Source organism: Octopus bimaculoides, chromosome 3, assembly GCF_046866305.1.
Source record: "Octopus bimaculoides isolate indiv1 chromosome 3, ASM4686630v1, whole genome shotgun sequence".
Taxonomy (NCBI): domain Eukaryota; kingdom Metazoa; phylum Mollusca; class Cephalopoda; order Octopoda; family Octopodidae; genus Octopus; species Octopus bimaculoides.
Window position 1 is genome coordinate 168,522,235 of NC_142930.1, and position 17,424 is coordinate 168,539,658.

General features: G+C 40.1%; 1 protein-coding gene across 2 annotated transcripts in view; it reads left to right on the top strand.

The window, feature by feature from the left end:
* Positions 1-17,424, top strand: part of LOC106876115 (uncharacterized) — a 93,271-nt gene that overhangs the window by 65,080 nt on the left and 10,767 nt on the right. For both annotated transcript variants that reach the window (XM_089350003.1, XM_089350004.1), the window contains exons 9-15: positions 1,430-1,534; positions 10,322-10,462; positions 11,481-11,621; positions 13,728-13,868; positions 14,064-14,204; positions 14,400-14,540; positions 16,669-16,809. In XM_089350003.1, coding sequence (XP_089206129.1) covers positions 1,430-1,534; positions 10,322-10,462; positions 11,481-11,621; positions 13,728-13,868; positions 14,064-14,204; positions 14,400-14,540; positions 16,669-16,809 — 951 coding nt within the window. The remainder of the gene's footprint in view (positions 1-1,429; positions 1,535-10,321; positions 10,463-11,480; positions 11,622-13,727; positions 13,869-14,063; positions 14,205-14,399; positions 14,541-16,668; positions 16,810-17,424) is intronic.

Consider the following 17,424-nt stretch of genomic DNA (forward strand, 5'->3'; position numbering starts at 1 on the left):
TTCTATCTGGCACTGTACGATCCCCACTCATACAGTGTTATTATCCTCAAAGATTGGATCCTTATAACCTTCCCTAAACATCGTAGTACAATTGCTAGATCAGCAAAGACACTCTATCAACGCAATCTACACTCGTGCTTTGGGTACTCTACGTAGTCCAAGTATTTCCGATACTGGCCGATGTCACTTTACTTACAGTGGTTGCCCCATTCCACTCGTCACGTGGGAGGGGGTGTACTAATTCCCTACAACACATCCAAGTGCTTACAACCCTCCTGATAACCTTTGATGTCCCTAAGAGACAAACCTTCTGCAGGAGCTTTACCAGTCATTCTATAGCCATTTGTCTATATTTCGGTTTACTATTCCCAGCGCACTACTCATCACAGGCACGACATTTACTGTTCGCATTCTCCAAATTCTTCCTATTTCAAATTTTTGGAGCTTGTATTTTTTATTTTCTTCGTCTTTCTTTACGAGCCTTGAATCAAACAAGTATGATAGATCGGTAAATAAGCAACATCGGTCTTCCGAATCTGTTTCCTAATTTCTTGAATCGGAAAGTCTCAGAAAATCTTATATTTCCCCGACTCTCCTACTCTTTCGACTCGATGATTGTCCCAAGTGTTTCCAGCTTCAAATCCCCATTTCCAATGCTAAACCTTTACAACCTGGTCGTGCCTCCATTTCTTATATTCTCCCTGTGACAAATTGGGGCATTCTGTTACAATCTGTGCCACTCTCTCATTCCAAGTCCCACAGGATTTACATGTTTCTGACACATTCTCTGTATAAACATTTGTTTTTTAATCAAGTTCTTTTCATCACTTGATCTTGGGTGCTACAATTAGATTTTATGTTTCTTTTTTTTTTTTTTTTTACTTGCCCCCTTTTTTTTCCATTGATAATTTTCTAGAGCTTGGGAGTCTTCAGCAAATATTTTCACCTTCTGTGTATTATGACTCTAGAAAGATCGTTTATATAGACTATAAACATGTATGTCTAATTGAGAAATATTTACATCTGTTGTTTCTCAAGGTAACGTCTTGCTAAATACAGCTCCAAACTTTTTTTTTTCAAAAATCATTGAACGACCTTTAAGCAAACGTTTAAATATTTCAATCTAAAATTCTAAATGTCTTTTTACAAATTAATCCCGAAATCGAAAATGAAATTTATCCTGATAGAAGGCGTTTGTTATATTAATTCTGTTTTGTTATATTAATTTTGTTATATTAATTGTTATATTAATTCTGACATACAACCAGGATAAAAAAAGATTCAGAACGCAGAGGAGTGTAAAATGTACGGAATATATCTTACTTCTCAAGTATTTATTAATGAGTCTACTAAACCTAGTAAATCTATATTTATTGAACAAATTTGTCGGTTGAAGAACCTAAATAGATTTTATTCATATTTCATACAGCGAAATGTCCCAAAAAACGATGTCGAGGCGAAGGCTTCCTTTCAAGAGATTGTATTTGCTACTGTAAGACAAACACTCCTACAGACCCTGTAAGGAAATGTTCTGGTAAGTTTTCTAATAAAAATATATACGACATTAATAATTTATTTACCTTAGGTTGCCAATCCGTTAATAACGTTGTTATTTCATAAGCGTATATTCACACAAACGGGCACGCACGCACATACAAACACGCATATATATATATATATATATATTAATATATATATATATATATATATATATATATATATATATATATATATATATATATATATATATATATATATATATATATATATATATAAACTTACTGTATACGTAGTGGGTAGCGATTTTCTTCACTACTTCAGGGAGTGACGACCCTGCCTGACACGTGTCCCGGACTCAGCTGGCTCCAGTTGACAGTATCCGGTAAGGGCCCCTATCCAGGGTTACGGAAAGGAGACAACCTTCAAAGAAATCCGGAGTGAAGCCCCGTAGGCGGTTTAGTGTCCGACTCGATACTCTTCGGGCAGCTCCTACAACCAAGCTGGTGCGAAACATAATGCTCTGCACTCTTTTGGAGTACGTCAGCATGGTCGAGAGACGAATCGACGATTGGTCTACCCAGGATTTTCGTGCATTTAGCTCAGTTCTGCGCAAAACCGGAAAGGAAACTAGAGAGGATATGAAAGGTAAAAACCAGATTGGATTAGTTAATGCGCAACTCCATTGTCTCCCGAGACAGAAGGATGCCCACAACTGTAAACGAAAGTCAGGATGCGTGGCGTTCAGTTACTCAATAAATGAAAAATACATTAAAAACTACAAAACGTAAAAAATGTAGGACAGACACACGTGGACCCGAATTCTTCATCAGTTATCGACCAAAATACTAATACTCAGTTTCTTGCCTTTAACGATTAGACTGAGAACTTCGTATATCCGCGGCACCCGCAAGATTTGCACGAGCATACAAGACAATGCAGGTTGGACGTATGAAAGTAAACAAATGTAATTTTAAAAGATAGAAGACGGAATACATAAAGCCTTTCGGCCAAACACGAGCCTGGTGGGTAACGCCTAAAAGAAATTCTCAAATAAAAATATAACACACACACACACACACGCACACACACACACGCACACACACACACATATATATATATATATATATATATATATATATATATATATATATATATATATATATATATATATATATATATATATATATATATATGTATGTATATATATATATATATATGTATATATATATATATATATATATATATATATATATATATATATATATATATATATATATATATATATATATATATATATGTATATATATATATATATATATATATATATAAAGAGAGATAGTTCGATATGCATTTATATGTATGAACACACACACACACAGATACATTTATATGTATGTATAGACACACACGTATACACACACACACAGATATGCACATTACGTCATATGGAAACAAGCATAAATTTGTTTTTGAAGCTCTGAAATGTATTGTAGCACAATTAGAAAGATATATCTTTCAATGCATAAATGCTGATAGAAGAGCATATATAGGATAAAATCTTTGCAGAGCAGAAACCTCTGTCGGCAACCAGCCTTGAGAATTTAGGATAAGGAAAGCAACAAACAATAAATAAATCGAACGCAAGGGTAATGGAAAAATGAAATAAAAATGAAATATGCTTTTATTTTTATTTCTCTTTTTCCTTCACACTTGCGTTTGATTCATTTATCGTTTCTTTCTTCACTTATCCTTAATTCTTTTATGACCTCTCCTTCCTTCCCACTGCTTTATGCCTATTATAATAAATGTTCTCCTACACCCCACTCCAGTCTACCCAGGATCTAGTCTAGTAGACTCCTTCTCACCCGAGTCACAAACTTTAGATATCGTATTACACGATAACTACATTCATAACCTAAACGTTCTCCCATTTCATCGATTACCTCGAAAGGCTCCAACCATACCCCTGCTGTATTCTTTTCTTTTGTAAAATTACTTCTCATCTGATGATTACGGGTTTTTATAATGGTGCAACGGTCCCATTCTCCTACAAACATTTACGTATGTAACAGCTGTATTTTATTATTCGTTTGTTTATATATATATATATATATATATATATATATATATATATATATATATATATATATATATATATATATATATATATATATAGTTGAAAATATCTAAAGTAAGACGAAGAAATATGCCTTCGTTTCACATAGTTTAATATTTTTTTATATAAATATATACATATTATATGGGTGTTGAAAAATCCAACCGGTTTTCGCTATTTAAATTAGCTTTTCAAGGGGCATTGTATAGTGATATTATAACGTAATTATGACATTAAAATATAAAGATTAATTCGCATGATGAAGAGGTTTCGCCATCCTGGCTGTTTGAAAAATAAGAAATGGTTTAGAGAGTGAACCAAGAGAGGTAATGTGTGTCAAGGTGGATAACTGATTCCTTAGGATAGTTTTCAGCGTTATCAGATTTGAATATTGAGGTGTGGTTTATATTTTTGAATGAATAACTTCTCTTTATTTGGTCGTTCTTGCACTGAAATTGAATCTTTGCACTGGTACAAGGGGAAGATAAGGAAATTCGGCGTTTTATCACCTGCGCATCTGTCAATATCTCCGCTCAGTGCAATTTGCCAGTACTGGGGGAAGCGAATCTGTTCCTTATGCAACGTGACTCTGCGTCTCAAATCTCCAACTCAAACCCATCCCTGACGAACCAGAACAACAACGAATACTCAAAGAGAAACTAACATTAGAAAAAATGAGAACAGAAATTGAATTACTTAAACTCAGAGCTCAGAATCATGAACAAAATTATAAAACGATCGATGATGAGAAGAACACAGAATTCACGATACACGCCAATGAACAACTTCTAAAAAATGTTATTAAACTATGGAAAGACGACTGTGAATCGGAAAAAATTATTTCCCTACAACGATGGGAAAACAATATCCATTTTTCCTTAACTACGAATCTCAATTCAAAAAAGACTACACCTCAGACAACCCTTTTCTAAAAAAAATCCAAAACAAATACATCCACTGAAACCAATAATCGTACACCCAGATCAAACGTTCAACACAGACACACAAAACCACTCCACCACTGGGATGTCAACCACCACCAACCTCACAATAGGACCCCCCCCCCATTATTAAGACATACCAGTAACAACCATCCAATAATAAGAAACACCAGTAAAAAAAAACACCCTAGGATTAGGTATAATAATAATAATATTAATATCAATAATAACGACTATTATTTCAATTCTTTCCCTCCAAAAGCTACAAACAGACAGGGCATCCTTCCGACCCCTCAACACAGGAATTCACCTTTCAGAACTACAACTCCCTTAACTAGACAAATAGAACAATTTCACAGCATCCCATACAGGACCAAATACCCCTGGGAGAAACTTACAATAATCAATCTATCTAAGAAAACGCTCTCCACTACAAAAATCCATATTTTAGCTAAAGGATTAAAATTTACACCTACCCCACGAAGACCGAACATCAATGAAATTAAAGATAATATTGCAGAATTCTGTAGAAAGCTTCGTTTGACAGAAGCACTTAACAACTACAACGAAGACGAATCACTAGTGAGAAACAAAAGTAATTATCTACCACCCAAAGGAATGAATAAAACATTAGATGACTTCTGCAACCGTATCCAAAATTTTCCTCACACTTTCTACAAATCAAAAATTGTACCTAACTTCAACGATACAATGAAAGCAACTACTACAACTAAAAAATGACAAAGACCTGACAATCAAAGAAGCAGACAAAGGGAGTGCTGTAGTATTGATGGACACAGAGTACTACAAAAAGCTAGCACTGTCCATATTAGAAAATGACCCCTTCTATGAAAAAGTTGCAGCAAAAAACTTTAAAAAATCTTGAAACTCTAATACTCAAACACGGAATCGCCTAATAGAAAAATAAAAAGACTATATAACCAACTTCAAATGCAAACCCAGCCTTTTCTATGGCCTCCCCAAAATTCACAAGAGTCAAGCAATCACTAATGCCTGCAAATCGAGTCCAAGCCTGTACATAAATATTCCAACACCAGAAGACTTAAAATTAAGGCCTATTATTGCTGGTCCAGCCTGTGAAACACCGCCTTAGCAACTTTCTCGACATATTACTGAAGCCCTATCTCAAATATATCAAAAGTTTCATTAGAGCCGATTTGGACATGCTAGAGCACCTACCAAAAACCACCAACGAAGAAGCTCTATTAGCCTCCTTCGATGTCACCAACCTCTACACTAACATTCCACACGACTATGGAATGGAGGTAATAAAATTCTGGTTGAAAAAACGCCCAGAAGTTCTCCCGGACCGCAGAAACCAGACATTTATCATTGAATCCCTGAAGTTCATCCTTCAAAACAACTACTTCATATTCGATACAACATACTATCGCCAAAAATGCGGTATTGCGATGGGTACAAAAGCTGCGACTGTTCTGGCGAACCTAATAATAGGTTACTTTGAATCTACCTTGTATGAACTTTCACTCCAAACATTTGGACCACCATTCCACCACTATATAAGAGAAAACTGGAAAAGATATTTAGACGATTGTTTTATCATCTGGAATGAAACCTATGATAATCTGCTGGTTTTCAAATCCACACTGAACAGTATTAATCCCAACATCCAATTTACCATGGAATATAGCAAGGAACGGTTTCCTTTTCTGGACATCTTGATTTTTAAAACGTCCGACAACCACATCGCAACTGACATTTACTACAAGCCAACAGAATTTAAGCAGTATCTCCTTTTCAGTTCTTGCCATCCAAAACACACCAAAATAAATATTCCATTCAATCTAGCAAAAAGGATTTGTACGATTGTATCTGACACAACCAGTCGGGAACTTCGATTGCAAGAACTCAAAATAACATTCATCGAACGTCAATACCCAGCTACACTTATAGAACATGGAATTAAACATGTCAAGAAATTGGACTCAAACACACTAAGAACAACAAAACAAAACACCACACCTCACCTCAAATCACTCCCATACATATCAACCCACAACCCTATAAACAACGAAGCATACGACACAATTATACAAAATCTTCCTATACTCACTCAAGACCCGAAAATGAACAGCATCCTAAATAAACACAAATTACTATAATGTAAAAGACAACACAAATCACTCAAGTGACTCCTTACAAATGCAAAACTATACTCAATATATACAATACCAACAGTTAAAAAATGCAGACAACCCAATTGTGGTACATGCCCACACCTAAGTGAAGGCTCGGAATTCACATTCCAGCAAAGACAAACATTCTCAATCAAAACTAACTTCACATGTGCCTCCCACAACCTTATCTATGTCCTAACTTTCTCAGGTTGTGGTCATAACTATGTAGGCCAAACGAGCCTTTCTTTGAGACGCAGAGTCACGTTGCATAAAGAACAGATTCGCTTCCTCCGGTACAGGCAAATTACAGTGAGCGGAGATATTGACAGATGCGCAGGTGATAAAACGCCGAATTTCCTTATCTTCCCATTGTACCAGTGCAAAGATTCAATTTCAGTGCAAGAACGACCAAATAAAGAGAAGTTATTCATTCAAAAATATAAACCACACCTCAATATTCAAATCTGATAACGCTGAAAACTATCCTAAGGAATCAGTTATCCACCTTGACACTCATTACCTCCCTTAGTTCACTCTCTAAACCATTTCTTAGTTTTCAAACAGCCAGGATGGCGAAACTTCTTCATCATGCGAATTAATCTTTATATTTTAATGTCATAATTACGTTATAATATCACTATACAATGCCCCTTGAAAAGCTAATTTAAATAGCGAAAACCGGTTGAATTTTACAACACCCATATAATATGTATATATTTATATAACAAATATTAAACTATGTGAAACGAAGGCATTTTTCTTCTTCTTTCTTTGCATATTTTCAACTCATAATTTTACCGCGGGTTGTTTACTGAACCTCCAGTATTTTGCTCCTTATATATATATATATATATACATTCATATAAAAGAGATAGGAATATTAGGTAAAATAATAATATTACTATCCAACAAGAATAAAGCACTTTAAAACGTAGATTTATAAATACAAATCAGATGTACACGAAGTAAAATCATTGCTAAATATAACAGCTAGTAAGTTATCGGTGCCATGTAGAACTTCACTGATTGTTCACAGGCAAAGATGTTTGCAGGCGGTGAATATAGGAAAATTCTGTCTTACCTCTACGGAGACCGTTAGAGGAATAAAGGATGTCTCAATACTACATTTTCAGCCTTTTCAGATCACGTCTGTAGGCATGAATGCAGTTTAATGTACTGTTACCGACCGAATTTTCACCGGTAACTTATCAGCTGCTATTTCTAGTAGTGATTGTACTTCATGTACATTCGCTTTGTATCTCTATATAAGAGAGTCACTCGACACCCTCGCTTGGACCGCAGGTTCTACTGGCGAAATGGCCCTGTTTCACTTCAATAGACCGATAACTCCCAGACCACGAGCAAGCGTGACCACACGAGCATGTAGCCGCTTACAAGCGGCCCAGACAATAGTGGAGATTGGAGCGCGGTAGGCCCGACGACTAGGCCTACCTTCGCATCTCAAGTACATCCGGGAAGAGAGGCCTCACGGTGAACGGTGCCGGTCGGGTGCTCGATGAAAGACCTGGGGAGATGAACTGCTCCAGCCTCATTTCGAATTGCATCTAACACTAATCGTCGGACAGCTTTTGGTCGAGAATTGAACGAAACTAAGATCATATGTATAGATATACAATTACGTTCATTTAAAATTGTTTTTTTTTTATATTGGTCCTTTCAACTAATGTTGGTACATGCAAAACATATATATAGATGCATATATAGGTATCTACATGTATATATATATACGTAATTATGACATATGTAAATATATATATATATATATATATATATATATATATATATATAAATATATATATACACATACACACACACACACACACACACACACACACACACACACACATAGATAGATAGATACATACATACATACATAAAGAATTTCTCCAGAGTTTGGTCAGAGGGACTGCAAGTTGGTGTCTACGTTCCTTCAGGAGACTAGCGGCGAATCTAACCGGGTCTACAGCAGAATATTATTTGACCTCATTTATTGCTGCTATGTTGTCAGGCAGTGTTGGTTCTGTCCGAGATTTTACGTTGGGAATCAACTTCGTTCGCTTCTCTTACGTCAATATCAGTGGGATCACTAAAGACAGAGCAATATTGTTTCTACAGTACTTCTGCTATTTCTTTAGCATCGTGTCGGGGAATGTCGTTATCATCGATCAATGGCCCAATGGATGAGACAGCGGTTCTATTCTTATTTGCACAAGAATAAAACACTTTTGGGTTCTGTTGGATGTTTTTGGTTACCCACTGTTCCTCCGCAGCTCTTTGATTTTCAATGGAGGATTTCATGTCGGTCAGCAGATGAAGTTTTTCCAACTCCAGCCTTTTCATTGTTGTTGAATGTGGATGTTGTATGTGGGAGTATTTTAATTGGTTGATTTTTTTTTTTATTGTCTTGTGATGCGCCTGATGAGTTTTTTGCGGTTTTTTTGCCTTTTTAGGGAGCCGGTTTCTCTTTGTGTTAGTGGATTTCGTAGGAGCGGGTTTTGAGCATGTATAGGTGACAATGTTTTCAGAGTGTTGTCATGAGGTCCCACTGTGAGTGGAACAGAGAGTAAAAGACCAGTCGATGAAGGATAGATCCTTTCTGATTGCTCCGCAGTCCGCTTTGTGGACGTTTATGTTGTCAAATTAGTGCCATGGAGCGGGATTGGCTGGTTTGGTTTTGATATGCCGAGAATTAAAACTGCAGAGTATCATGTAGTGGTCTGGGGCGAGAGTTTTTTTCAACTGAAATACTGTGAACGGAGCGAGAGTGGTTGGTTAATATTAGATCCAAGATCGTTTTATTCTGTCCTCTTGGTTCGAGCACTAGCTAAGTCAGGAAGTATTTATCCGTTAGATTAAAGAGTAACTCTGCTGCTGCTTTGTCTGATTTTGACTACTATGCGAAAAGTGACGGATTATAATCAACTCTGTTCGTCTAAACGTTTCTTCTTTTAGGGTTCACGAGGATGGGGGATAAACATGATACTTGGTTATGACTGTTTCATACTTCTGATTAATTTCATTGAATGATAAATGCGCTGCTAGCTAAAATCTGTGGATAAGTTTAATAAGAATATAACAAATCTGAGCGGAAATTTTCCGTATTTATATTTTATCTTAGAAAAACTTCTATCCACTTATTATATGTAACAAGCCTGCATCTATTTCCAAAGATCATTATCAACAGGTGTTCAATAGGATTGATGAATCAGAATATAAACATGTCTTTATCGTGGATTCTTTCAAGAGAACTAAGCAATTATTGATCAAATTATGAAACCCTATTAAACATTCAGTTGCCCAACATTGCTGACCGTATCATCAGTGTGAATACATATAAATTAATCTAGAGAATATGAGAATATTACCGATGTATATATGTATGTTATTGACCCATTTGATGAAGTTGCCAAAAATCACTTTCTTGTGGGTTAAATTTCTAATTAAAGAAAACAAGTTCTTGAAGTTTATAGTACAAATCTAAGGCAAAAGAGCATCTTGAACAAGTGTGATGTCAACCGTGACTATTCTACCCCTTACAGACTTTCTGTATTTTTGTTTTTCATTCTTCTTTTATTTCTATGAAGAGCTTGAATGTCGAGACGTAATTACCACGTGTAGACAGAAGGCTAAACATAATGGATGTATGCGCAATCTTAATTTTATGTCGAAGTATTGCAAGAAAACGTGCGGAAAATGCCCGGGAAGAAACATATATGAAAGGAAAAGTAAGTTAAACATTCGAACATATTTACTTAGTTGAATGTATGTGATGATGATGATGATGATGATGATGATACGATGATGATGATGATGATGATGATGATGAGAAGGAGGAGGAGGAGGAAGGGGAGGAGGAAGATGAGGAGGAGGAGGTAGATGAGGAGGAGGTAGATGAGGAGGAAGTAGATGAGAAGGAGGAGGTAGATGAGGAGGAGGGGAGGTAGATGAGGCGGAGGAGGTAGATGAGGGGGAGGAGGAGGTAGATGAGGGGGAGGAGGTAGTAGATGAGGAGGAGGTAGATGAGTAGGAGGTAGATGAGTAGGAGGTAGATGAGAAGGAGGTAGATGAGAAGGAGGTAGAGGAGGAGGAGGTAGATGAGGAGGAGGTACATGAGGAGGAGGTAGTGGAGGAGCGGGTAGTTGAAGTGGAGGTAGATGAGGAGGTAGATGAGAAGGGGAGGAGGTAGATCAGGAGGAGGAAGGAGCAGGTGCAGGAGGAGGTAGATCAGGAGGAGGAGGAGCAGGTGCAGGAGGAGGTAGATCAGGAGGAGGAGGTGGAGCAGGAGCAGGAGGGGGAGTTAGATGAGGAGGAGGACTATTATGATGATGATGGCAAGAAGTAACTAGTTTTCCTATACCTCAGTGTATGTTGTATTTTAGAAATGTGGACATATCGTAACATATAATGCTTTGTGTGATAATGAATTTGTCTCTGATTTCAATCTGAGGATTTCAGTCCAACATTGCTGACCGTATCATCAGTGTGAATACATATAAATTAATCTAGAGAATATGAGAATATTACCGATGTATATATGTATGTTATTGACCCATTTGATGAAGTTGCCAAAAATCACTTTCTTGTGGGTTAAATTTCTAATTAAAGAAAACAAGTTCTTGAAGTTTATAGTACAAATCTAAGGCAAAAGAGCATCTTGAACAAGTGTGATATCAACCGTGACTATTCTGCCCCCTACAGACTTTCTGTATTTTTGTTTTTCATTTTTCTTTTATTTCTATGAAGAGCCTGAATGTCGAGACCTAATTACCACGTGTAGACAGAAGGCTAAATATAATGGATGTACGCGCAATTTTCATTATATGTCGAATTTTTGCAAGAAAACATGCGGAAAATGCCCGGGAAGAAACATATATCAAAGGAAAAGTAAGTTAACCATTCGAACATATTTACTTAGTTGAATGTATGTGACGACGATGATGATGATACGATGATGATGATGATGATGATACGATGATGATGATGATGAGAAGGAGGAAGAGGGGGAAGGGGAGGAGGAAGGGGTGGAGGAAGATGAGGAGGAGGGGGTTGTACATGAGTAGGAGGAAGATGAGTAGGAGGTAGATGAGGAGGAGGTAGAGGAGGAGGAGGTAGAGGAGGAGGAGGTAGATGAGGAGGAGGTAGTATAGGAAGGGTTGATGAGGAGAAGGAGCTAGATGATGATGATGAGGAGGAGGAGGAGGAGGAGGAGGAGTAGGAGGAGGTAGATGAGGAGGAGATAGTGCAGAAGGGGGGTGATTAGGAGGAGGTAGTGGAGGAGGGGTAGATGAGGAGGAGGAGGTAAAAGAGGTAGATGAGGGGCAGGTAGATGAGTACGAGATAGAGGAGGAGGAGGTAGATGCGGAGTAGGTAGATGAGGAGTAGGTGGATGATGAGGAGGCGGAGGTAGATGAGTAGGAGGTAGATGAGGAGGGGGTAGATGAGGAGGATGTAGATGAGGAGGAGGTAGATGAGGAGGAGGTAGACGAGGAGGAGGTAGAGGTGGAGGAGGTAGAGGAGGAGGAGGAAGATGAGGAGGAGGTAGAGGAGGAGGTAGAGGTGGAGTAGATAGATGCGGAGTAGGTGGATGATGAAGAGGAAGAGGTAGATGAGTAGGAGGTAGGTGAGTAGGAGGTAGATGAGGAGGAGGTAGTTGAGGAGGAGGTAGTTGAGGAGGAGGTTGAGGAGGAGGAGGTAGAGGTGGAGGAGGTAGAGGAGGAGGAGGTAGATGGGGAGGAGGAATAGTGGAGGAGCGGGTAGATTAGGAGGAGGTAGTGGAGGAGGGGGTAGATGAGGAGGAGGAGGTGGAAGAGGTAGATGAGGGGGAGGTAGATGAGGAGGAGGTAGATGAAGAGGAGGTAGATGAGGAGGAGGTGGATGATGAGGAGGGGGAGGTAGATGAGGAGGAGGTAGATGAGGAGGAGGTAGATGAGGAGGAGGTAGATGAGGAGGAGGTAGATGAGGAGGAGGTAGATGAGGAGGAGGTAGATGAGGAGGAGGTAGATGAGGAGGAGGTAGATGAGGAGGAGGTAGATGAGGAGGAGGTAGATGAGGAAGGTTTGATGATGAGGAGGAGGAGGTAGATGAGTAGTAGGTAGATGAGGAGGAGGTAGAGGAGGAGGAGGTAGAGGAGGAGGAGGTAGAGGAGGAGGAGGTAGAGGTGGATGAGGTAGAGGAGGAGGAGGTAGAGGAGGAGGAGGTAGACGAGGAGGAGGTGGTAGACGAAGAGGAGGTAGATGAGGAGGAGTTAGATGAAGAGGGGTTGATGAGGAGGAGGTAGAAAATGATGGGTAGATGAGGGGGAGGTAGATGATGAGGAGGAACAGGAGGAGGAGGTAGATGAGGAGGGTTTGATGAAGGGGAGGTAGGTGATGATGATGAAGCGGAGGAGGAGGAGGCGGAGGAGGGGTAGATGAGGAGGAGGTAGTGGAGGAGGGGTAGATGAGGAGGAGGGTAGATGAGGAGGTAGATGAGGAGGGGAGGATGTAGATGAGGAGGGGAGGAGGTAGATCAGGAGGAGGAGGATGAGAAGGTGCAGGAGGGGGAGTTAGATGAGGAGGAGGACTATTATGATGATGATGGCAAGAAGTAACTAGTTTTCCTATACCTCAGTGTATGTTGTATTTTAGAAATGTGGACATATCGTAACATATAATGCTTTGTGTGATAATGAATTTGTCTCTGATTTCAATCTGAGGATTTCAGTCCAACATTGCTGACCGTATCATCAGTGTGAATACATATAAATTAATCTAGAGAATATGAGAATATTACCGATGTATATATGTATGTTATTGACCCATTTGATGAAGTTGCCAAAAATCACTTTCTTGTGGGTTAAATTTCTAATTAAAGAAAACAAGTTCTTGAAGTTTATAGTACAAATCTAAGGCAAAAGAGCATCTTGAACAAGTGTGATATCAACCGTGACTATTCTGCCCCCTACAGACTTTCTGTATTTTTGTTTTTCATTTTTCTTTTATTTCTATGAAGAGCCTGAATGTCGAGACCTAATTACCACGTGTAGACAGAAGGCTAAATATAATGGATGTACGCGCAATTTTCATTATATGTCGAATTTTTGCAAGAAAACATGCGGAAAATGCCCGGGAAGAAACATATATCAAAGGAAAAGTAAGTTAACCATTCGAACATATTTACTTAGTTGAATGTATGTGACGATGATGATGATGATACGATGATGATGAGGAGGAGGTAGATGCGGAGGCAAAAGATCATCTTGAACAAGTGTGATATCAACCGTGACTATTCTGCCCCCTACAGACTTTCTGTATTTTTGTTTTTCATTTTTCTTTTATTTCTATGAAGAGCCTGAATGTCGAGACCTAATTACCACGTGTAGACAGAAGGCTAAATATAATGGATGTACGCGCAATTTTCAATATATGTCGAATTTTTGCAAGAAAACATGCGGAAAATGCCCGGGAAGAAACATATATCAAAGGAAAAGTAAGTTAACCATTCGAACATATTTACTTAGTTGAATGTATGTGACGATGATGATGATGATACGATGATGATGAGGAAGTGGTAGATGCGGAGGCAAAAGATCATCTTGAACAAGTGTGATATCAACCGTGACTATTCTGCCCCCTACAGACTTTCTGTATTTTTGTTTTTCATTTTTCTTTTATTTCTATGAAGAGCCTGAATGTCGAGACCTAATTACCACGTGTAGACAGAAGGCTAAATATAATGGATGTACGCGCAATTTTCCTTTTATGTCGAATTTTTGCAAGAAAACATGCGGAAAATGCCCGGGAAGAAACATATATCAAAGGAAAAGTAAGTTAACCATTCGAACATATTTACTTAGTTGAATGTATGTGACGATGATGATGATGATGATGATGATACGATGATGATGATGATGATGATGATGATGATGATGATGATGATGATGATGATGATGAGAAGGAGGAGGAGGAAGGGGGAGGAAGGGGAGGAGGAAGGGGAGGAGGATGGGGAGGAGGAAGGGGAGGAGGAAGGGGAGGAGGAAGGGGAGGAGGAAGGGGAGGAGGAAGGGGAGGAGGAAGGGGAGGAGGAAGGGGAGGAGGAAGGGGAGGAGGAAGGGGAGGAGGAAGGGGAGGAGGAAGGGGAGGAGGAAGGGGAGGTAGATGAGTAGGAGGTAGATGAGGAGGGGTAGATGAGGAGGAGGTAGATGAGGAGGTGGAGGAGGAGGTAGATGAGGGGGAGTTAGATGAGTAGCAGATAGATGAGGAGGAGGTAGATGATGAGGAGGTAGATGATGAGGAGGTAGATGAGGAGGAGGTAGATGAGGAGGAGTTAGTTGAGGAGGAGGTAGATCATTAGGAGGGGGAGGTAGATGAGGAGGAGGTAGAGGAGGAGGAGGTAGAGGTGGAGGAGGTAGATGAGGAGGAGGTAGATGGGGAGGAGGTAGATGAGGAAGGGTTGATGAGTAGGATGAGGTAGATGATGATGATGAGGAGGAGGTGGAGGAGGGGGAGGAGGAGGAGGTAGATGAGGAGGAGATAGTGGAGGAGGGGGTAGATTAGGAGGAGGTGGATGATGAGGAGGCGGAGGTAGATGAGTAGGAGGTAGATGAGGAGGGGGTAGATGAGGAGGAGGTAGATGAGGAGGAGGTAGATGAGGAGGAGGTAGACGAGGAGGAGGTCGAGGTGGAGGAGGTAGAGGGTGAGGAGGTAGATGAGGAGGAGGTAGATGAGGATGGGTTGATGAGGAGGAGGAGGTAGAAGATGAGGAGGAGGAGGAGGAGGAGAAGGAGGAGGAGTAGGTAGATGAGGAGGAGGAGGAGGAGGAGTAGGTAGATGAGGAGGAGATAGTGGAGGAGGGGTAGACTAGGAGTAGGTAGTGGAGGAGGGGTAGATGAGGAGGAGATAGTTGAGGGGGAGGTAAATGTGTAGGAGATAGATGAGGAGGAGGTAGAAGAGGAGGGGTAGATGAGGGGGAGGTAGATGATGAGGAGGAAAAGGAGGTGGAGGTAGATGAGGAGGGTTTCATGAAGGGGAGGTAGGTGAGGAGGAGGAGGAGGAGGAGGAGGAGGAGGAGGTAGATGAGGAGGAGGTAGTTGAGGAGGAGGGGGTAGGTGAGTAGGAGGTAGTGGAGGAGGGGTAGATGAGGAGGAGGGGTAGATGAGGTGGAGGTAGATGGGGAGGAGGTAGTGGAGGAGGGGGTAGATGAGGAGGAGGTAGTGGAGGAGGGGTAGATGAGGAGTAGGAGGGGTAGAATAGGAGGAGGGGTAGAGGAGGAGAGGGTAGATGAAGAGGTGGTAGATGAAGAGGTAGATGAGGAGAGGGAGGAGATAGATCAAGAGGAGGAGGAGGAGCTAGGTGAGGAGCTAGATGAGGAGGAGATAGTGGAGGCGGCGGGTAGATGAGGAGGAGGTAGATGAGGAGGGGAGGAGGTAGATGAGGAGGGGAGGAGGTAGATGAGGAGGGGAGGAGGTAGATCAGGAGGAGGAGGTGGAGCAGGAGCAGGAGGGGGAGTTAGATGAGGAGGAGGACTATTATGATGATGATGGCAAGAAGTAACTAGTTTTCCTATACCTCAGTGTATGTTGTATTTTAGAAATGTGGACATATCGTAACATATAATGCTTTGTGTGATAATGAATTTGTCTCTGATTTCAATCTGAGGATTTCAGTCCAACATTGCTGACCGTATCATCAGTGTGAATACATATAAATTAATCTAGAGAATATGAGAATATTACCGATGTATATATGTATGTTATTGACCCATTTGATGAAGTTGCCAAAAATCACTTTCTTGTGGGTTAAATTTCTAATTAAAGAAAACAAGTTCTTGAAGTTTATAGTACAAATCTAAGGCAAAAGAGCATCTTGAACAAGTGTGATATCAACCGTGACTATTCTGCCCCCTACAGACTTTCTGTATTTTTGTTTTTCATTTTTCTTTTATTTCTATGAAGAGCCTGAATGTCGAGACCTAATTACCACGTGTAGACAGAAGGCTAAATATAATGGATGTACGCGCAATTTTCAATATATGTCGAATTTTTGCAAGAAAACATGCGGAAAATGCCCGGGAAGAAACATATATCAAAGGAAAAGTAAGTTAACCATTCGAACATATTTACTTAGTTGAATGTATGTGATGATGATGATGATACGATGATGATGATGATGATGATGATGATGATGAGAAGGAGGAGGAGGAAGGGGGGGAGGAAGATGAGGAGGAGGTGGAGGTAGATGAGGAGGAGGTGGAGGTAGATGAGTAGGAGGTAGATGAGGAGGGGTAGATGGGGAGGAGGTAGATGAGGAGGTGGAGGAGGAGGTAGATGAGGAGGTGGAGGAGGAGGTAGATGAGGAGGTGGAGGAGAATGTAGATGAGGAGGTGGAGGAGGAGGTAGATGAGGAGGTGGAGGAGGAGGTAGATGAGGAGGTGGAGGAGGAGGTAGATGAGGGGGAGTTAGATGAGTAGCAGATAGATGAGGAGGAGGTAGATGATGAGGAGGTAGATGAGGAGGAGTTAGATGAGGAGGAGGTAGATGAGGAAGGGTTGATGAGGAGGAGGAGGTAGATGATGATGATGAGGAGGAGGAGGAGGAGGAGGTAGATGAGGAGGAGATAGTGGAGGAGGGGGTAGATTAGGAGGAGGTAGTGGAGGAGGGGGTAGATCAGGAGGAGGAGGTGGAAGAGGTAGATGAGGGGGAGGTAGATGA